Below are 7,457 nucleotides of genomic sequence, written 5' to 3'. Positions count from 1 at the left end.
ATAATATTGACATTTTATGAGATAAATAAAGTTCATTTAATAAGAAATGTAGGAAATGGGCAAAATAAAGTCATATAGGCCATATTCGGGCCATTTTGAGTAAAAAAACGTCTTAAACTTTAATAAAATGCTTTTTTGATTCAATTTTAGGTCTTAGACACATAAAAATAGGTGACATTGACATGTTATGAGAAAGAAATAGTTCATTTGATAAGTAATGTAGGAAATGGGCTAGATAGAAGTCATATAGGCCATATTTGGGCCATTTTGAGTAAAATGTGTTGTTAAACTTAATGAAATGCTATACTGATGTTGATTTATATCTTAGAAACCTAATATTATCCAACATTTACATGTTATGAGAAATAAAAAGGTCATTTGACAAGAAAGGTAGAAAATGGACTCAATAGAAATCATATAGGCCATATTAGGGCCATTTTGTGTTAATATGCTCTTTTAATGTGATTTCATTCCTTGTACACCTATAACTAGATAATATTGACATGTTATGAGATAAATAAAGATCATTTCATAAGAATTGTAGGAAATGGGCAAAGTAAAGTCATATAGGCCATATTTGGGCCATTTTGAGTAAAAAGCGTCTTAAACCTTAATAAAATGTTTTTTGATTCAATTTTAGGCCTTAGACACATAAAAATAGGTTACATTGACATTTTATGTTAAATAAATACTTCATTTGATAAGAATTGTAGGAAATGGGCTAAATAGAAGTCAAATAGGCCATAGTTGGGCCATTTTGAGTAAAATGCGTCCTAAAACTTAATGAAATGCTATTTTGATGTGATTTCTAGCCTTAGACACCTAATATTACCCAAAGTTGACATGTTATGAGAAATAAATGGGTCATTTGATAAGAAAGGTAGAAATTGGGCTGAATAGAAGTCATATGGGCCATATTTGGGCCATTTTGTGGTAATATGCTCTTTTGATGTGATTTCTTTCCTTAAACACCTATAACTATATAATATTGACATTTTATGAGATCAATAAAGTTCATTTGATAAGAAATGTAGAAAATGGGCAAAGTAAAGTCATATAGGCTATGTTTGGGCCATTTTGAGTAAAAATTATCTTAAACCTTAATAAAATGCTCTTTTGATTCAATTTTAGGGCTTAGACACATAAAACTAGATGACATTGTTATGTTATGAGAAAGAAATAGTTCATTTGATAAGAAATGTAGGAAATGGGCTAAATAGAAGTCATAAAGGTCATATTTGATAAAATACATATTGTTTTGCCTAATTAATTAATTATAACATAATTTTTTTTGTATTTCAAGTTTTGCAAGGTACAAAAGGATGGTCCGTTGACAATCAAGGAACTTAATGAAGTTCGTGACATGTTGGAGTCTTTTATCACCTTCAACATGTAAATGTCATTTTAATTGTAAATTTATGTTAACTTTTTAACTATATTATTATTCATTATTTACTTACTATCATTTGTATATATATATATATATATATAACATTTTTGTTATTGCTCTTGGGAATATTTATATCTATACATATATGAATTCTTTTCTCAAGGCCTAGACCCTAAGACACCCGTTAATGCCATAGTCACAAGGAGTGGTAGGGTTCTTAAGAAGAGTTTTCCTAGAAAGAGTAAAAGTAAAGTGGGGGCCAAGGAGGTTTTAGTTGAGAATGAGGAAGATGATGCATCTTTCAGTAAAGTAATGGTAGATCCACCTAAGAAGGTGAAGGAAGAGAAAGAAGTTGTGAAACCCAAGTTTTCTTATCCACAAAGATTTATGAGGCACAAGTTGTATGAACAATTTGGAAGATTTATACACATGCTCAAACAACTTCGTCTTTCTCCACCATTTACTGATGTTTTCACCTAAATGCCGAACTATGCAACATCACTTACAGACATTTTAAGCGGTAGGAGGACTTGTGATGTTGTGGAGACGGTGAACTTGACCGAGAGTTGTAGTGCAACCATAATGAACAAGATGGAACCTAAGCTAAATGATCCTGAAAACTTTTTCATCCCGGATGCTATTGACACTAGGTGAAAAATGTAGAATGACACTGCCTTAATGGCACCGGTTCTTCAAAATCGGTGGCAAAAATATGGGTTAAAGAAGGCAGGTTTTTTAGAAGAAGTTTTTGCCACCGGTTTGGTTCATACCGGTTTGAACCGAACCGGTGGCAAAAACCTTTTTTTTTTTTAAAAAAAACCCCTTATATTTCCCTAAACCCTACCCTCATACTCGGCCTCCCTCCTCCTCTCTCTCTCTCCTGATCTCCTCTCCTCTCTTCTCTTCTCTCTCCTCTCCCTAAAAAAAACCCCCTTATTCCCCTAAACACCACCGAAGACGACAACCAACACCACCACCAAGTCCAACACCCAAGACCACCATCAAGACCACGAACAACATCGAATCTAATCAAGATGGGTTTGATTTTTTGGGTTTATTTTTTCGATTTTTCTGGGTTTGTGTTTATTGGGTGTTTTTTTGGGTTTGATTTTGGATTTTAATTCGATTTTTCAGGGTTTCATTAATTGATTTGAATCGAGTTTCGGATTTTGATTTTCTGGGTTTATTGCCTGTGTTTTTTTTTTCGATTTCGATTTCTGGATTTCGATTTATGATTTCAATTTTCTAGGTTTATTGCATGTGTTTTTTTTCGATTTTCTTGATTTAAATCGATTTTATGGGTTCTTGCATGTGTTTGATTTTGGATTTTAATTCGGTTTAATTTTTCGATTTTTATTTTTTTTCGATTTCATTTTTTTTCGATGTCTGGGGTTATATTTTTTCTGGGTTAATTTTTTTTTTTCAATTTCGATTTCGGGGTTGATTTTTTTTTCTGGGTTGATTTTTTTTTTCTTGGTTTCATTTTGATTTTATTTTTCCGATTTCTGGATTATTATTTTCTTTCTGGGTTTCAATTCGATTGTCATACATTTAAATTTCTGGTTTTTTTTTTTTTTTTTCTGGGTTTGAATTCCTGCTTTATATTTCTGGGTTTGAATTTTTTTTTTATTGAATTTCTGGGTTTTTTTTTTTTTGTTTTTCAAAGCTTATTTCTATTAATCTTTTGTTTTTTATTTAATTGGTGTAGGTACATCAATTTAGATCTTAAATTCAAGAATCAAGATTCAAGAATATTTATTCAGATGTGTAGGAGTTTTTTTTTATTTATATTGTAATTTTTTTTATTTACGTGTATATTGTAATTTTTTTTATTTATAATGTAAATTTTTTTTATTTATTTATATGTTGCAATTGATTGTAAATTTTTTTTATTATATATTGTAAATTTTTTTTATTATATATATATATATATACACATATATACATATATATATACATATATATATATATAACGGGCATTTTTGGCACCGGTTAACCGGTGCCAAAAACAATGGGAAAAGATTTTTGGGCCATTTTTGGCACCGGTTAACCGGTGCCAATAACCATTTCTGCCACCGGTTTGAACCGGTGGCTTTTCATGCTCGTAATTGGCACCGGTTCAAAACCGGTGGCATTGAGGGGTTTTGAACCGGTGCCAACTACGTTTTTTCATGTAGTGTTAAAGCTTTATGTTACCTTGGAGCTTTTGTTAGCCTTATGCCATATTCAGTGTACCAAAGGCTTAAACTAGGGGAACTCTTGCCTACCGATATTACTTTACAATTAGCCGATAGGTCAATCAAGTTTCCAAAGGATAAGGTAGAGGATGTCCCTTTGAGGGTTGGCAAATTTGTTATTCCGATGGATTTTGTGGTCCTTGAGATGGACGAAGATGCTAGCATTCCTATCTTTCTAGGTAGACCCTTTCTTGTTACCTCGGGTGCTATAATCGATGTCAACATTGATAAATTTCACTTAAGGTAGGAGATGAGATGATTGAATTTGACTTGAATGATAACATGAAGTATCCAAGTTCTTCCTTGGAGAATGTATGATGATTGACTCTCTTGATAATGTTGTGTCTTCTATGCATGAGAAATTTCTTACCTCTAATGATGCTCTTGAGAATGTTTTGTTGAATAAGGAAAAAGATAGGTTTTCCTGGGAAAGAGATGGCTTTGTGTGAAGATTTTCTCAATGGCAGCCTTGAAGACGAGCAAATGTGCATGAACATCACTAGCTATCCAAGAAGCATTGCAAGCGGCTACAACAAAAGAAGGTAAAGGTGTCCCCATGGTTGAGCTCAAACCTCTTCCATCACACCTTAGGTATGAGTTCTTAGATCCTAACTCAACTTTTCTCGTGATTTTTAGTTCCTCCTTGAGTGAGAGCCAAGCTCAAAAGCGGTATGGTGTGTTAAGAAAGCACCAAGGTGCTTTAGGCTATACCATTGATGACCTCAAGGGTATTAGTCTTGCCTTATACATGCACCACATCACTCTTGAAGATAATGCCTCACCAAGCATTGAAAGACAACGAAAACTTCACCTTCAAATGGGGGAAGTAGTCAAGAAGAAAATCACCAAGCTATTGGATGCGGGAATCATATTCCCCATCTCTAGCTCAAAGTGGGTTTCCTCAGTCCACGTTGTCCCAAAGAAAGGAGGCATGACCGTTGTGGAGAATGTGAAAGGTGAGCTCATTCCTACAACGACGGTCACAGGATGGAGGATGTGTATAGATTATCGACGTCTAAACACATCCACCAAAAAGGATCATTTCCCCCTTCCCTTCATTGATCAAATGCTTGAAAGACTAACAAGGCATAAGTATTTCTATTTTGTTGATGATTATTCTGGTTTCTTTCAAATTCCTATTCACCCAGATGACCAAGAGAAAACAACTTTTACATGCCCATATGGACCTTTTCTTATAGGAGAATGTCATTTGGACTTTGTAACGCCCCCGCCACCTTCCAACGGTGTATGATGAGCATATTTTGAGATATGATGGTAGGGGAAATGGAAGTGTTCATGGATGATTTTTTGGTGGGAGGTGTTTCATTTGAAGCTTGTCTTGAGAACCTTGAAAAGTGTTTGGCTCGGTGTGAGAAAGTTAATCTAGTCTTGAATTGGGAGAAATATCACTTTATGGTTGAGGAATGCATTGTCCTTAGTCATAAGATCTCTTACAAAGGAATAGAGGTGGACCAAGGAAAGATTGAAGTCATTAAAAAGCTACCATCTCCGGTCAATGAAAAAGGTGTGAGGTCTTTCTTGGGGCATGCCAGGTTTTATTGGAGATTCATCAAGGATTTCTCTCTAATTTCTAAGCCCCTCAATGATCTTCTTCAAAAGGATGTTTAGTTCGTGTTTGATGATAGATTCTTGGAAGCATTCAACAAATAGATGAAAGCCTTAACTTCCGCCTCCAGATTCCAAGCCCCGAGATGGGATTTAGCTTTTGAATTCATGTGTGATGCTAGTGATATTGCTATAGGAGGTGTTTTGGGTCAAAGGGTTAATAAGAAGCTCCATGTTATCTATTATATGTATGCCAAAAACCCTCAATGGAGCTCAACGAAACTACACAACAACGGAAAACGAGTTTTTAGCAATTGTGCATGCTTTTGAGAAATTCACGTTGTTATTTGTTGGGTTCCAAGACCATTGTATTCATGGATCATGAGGATCTCAAATATCTCTTTGCTAAGAAGGAATCAAATCCTAGATTGTTTTGATGTGTGTTTGAAATTCAAACATTTGATATTGAGGTTACAGACAAGAAATGGGCGGAGAATGTTGTGGCGGATCACCTCTCCCGCCTTAAAGACTTCCAAGTCCAAGATGATGATTCCCCCATTATAGATAGAATGATTGATGATTTTTTATATGCCATTGATGTGAAGGAAATCCTTTGGTTCGTCGATTTGGTTAAATTTCTAGCATGTGGGGCTTTTCCACCTTCATTTTCGAAGAATCAAAGAAAGAAGCTTAAGAGATAAGCACAAGACTATTTGTGGGATGATCCAATTTTGTATAAGCGAGGAGTTGATGGCTTACTCTGTCGTTACATTCTAAGTGAAGATGTGCCAAATGTCTTGAAGATTTCTCACTCGGATCCTAGTGGTGGTCACATGGGAGTTTCCAAAATCACTTTAAAGATTCTCCAAAGTGGTTTATTATGGTTGCACCTTTTTAAGGATAGTTGGGGTTTTATCAAGTCTTGTGGTAGGTTCCAAAGGTCCAGAAACATTTCAAAGAGGAATGAGATGCTTCAACAACCCATCCTCGAGTTGGAAGTTTTCGATGAATGGGGCATTGATTTCATGGGACCATTCCCTTTTTCATTCGGAAACCAATACATCCTTGTTGAGGTCGATTATGTTTCTAAATGGGTTGATGTCATTGCCTCCCCTACAAATGACCAAAAAGTGGTGATGAAGCTATTAAAAAAGATCATATTTTCGAGATTTGGTGTGCCCAAGGTGGTAATAAGTTACAATGGATTGCATTTTATACATAATGCTTTCCAAAAGTTGTTGATAAAGCATGGCGTTCATCAACTTTTTGGTCTTCCTTACCATCCTCAAAATAGTGGAAAAGTTAAGGTGTCCAACCATCAAATAAAGTTGATCTTAAGAAGGCGGTTGCTAGGAATAGGAAAGATTGGACGGACAAGCTTGATGATGCTTTATGGGCATATTGAACGACTTTCAAGACTCCCATAGGCACCACTCCATACCGTCAAGTTTTTGGAAAATCATATCATCTTCTGGTGGAGCTTAAGCACCACGCTCGTTGGGCAATTAATAAAATCATCTTCGATTTTGGGAGTGCAGCAGAACAAAGGTGGTTGGATCTTCATGAATTAGAAGAACTTAGGTTTGATGCTTATTGTACAAACCTAAAAATGTCTCCCCAAAACCAAACCCGATGATGAACAACCTTTCGACGCCATTATTGATCTGGTTGAGTATTTAACATTTGGAGTGCTTCATCCATATTTCCATTCAATACATTTCATAAACCAAACAAACACCTAGCTTATTTCCCTAAACCATAACTTATTTTTCACTTTTCGTGTCCACATCACAAAACCGAGAGAAACTGATTTTGTGGCCATATAATTTTGATCCATTTATTAATTTTTGGATATGCCATGAAATAAGCTTTCCAAAAATATATCATAAGCCCAATTTTGTTTTAAAATGAAGAAGATCTGAGCAAAATACTAAACTCGGCCCAAAATCGCCACCCTTTCACAAATATAGCCATATCTTAAAATATAAAAATGATATTGACCTGATTCTAATTTGGTTGGAAATTACACTTGATAAGATTTCCAATGATCCATTATATACCTTATTCCAAGTTACGGATCAAAAGTTATTGTAGTTTTACAAACGCGTAAAAAACTAGAATTATCACACAACAACTAAAATGTCGCAATGCGGCAAAGGCTGACGTGGCACGGTGCATACTGCCACCGTGTCACAGTGCCTTTTTTTTTTATGTATTTTCCGCATTTCCTCACACATTTCAAATAAAAAAGTACACTATGACAC

At 34.9% G+C, this 7,457-nt stretch overlaps 1 protein-coding gene across 1 annotated transcript; it reads left to right on the top strand.

Moving 5' to 3' along the window:
* Positions 1–5,040: 5,040 nt before the first annotated feature.
* LOC145625003 (uncharacterized) lies at positions 5,041–6,620 on the top strand. Its single transcript, XM_081678087.1, has 3 exons — positions 5,041–5,152; positions 5,671–5,822; positions 5,934–6,620. The coding sequence occupies exons 1-3, from the start codon at positions 5,041–5,043 to the stop codon at positions 6,618–6,620; spliced, it is 951 nt and encodes a 316-aa protein (XP_081534213.1).
* Positions 6,621–7,457: the final 837 nt, after the last annotated feature.

The sequence above is a fragment of the Chenopodium album genome, chromosome 3, assembly GCF_948465745.1.
Source record: "Chenopodium album chromosome 3, dcCheAlbu1.1, whole genome shotgun sequence".
Taxonomy (NCBI): Eukaryota; Viridiplantae; Streptophyta; class Magnoliopsida; order Caryophyllales; family Amaranthaceae; genus Chenopodium; species Chenopodium album.
The sequence above is the reverse complement of the archived record's forward strand: the minus strand, read 5'-3'. Positions and strand labels throughout refer to the sequence as shown.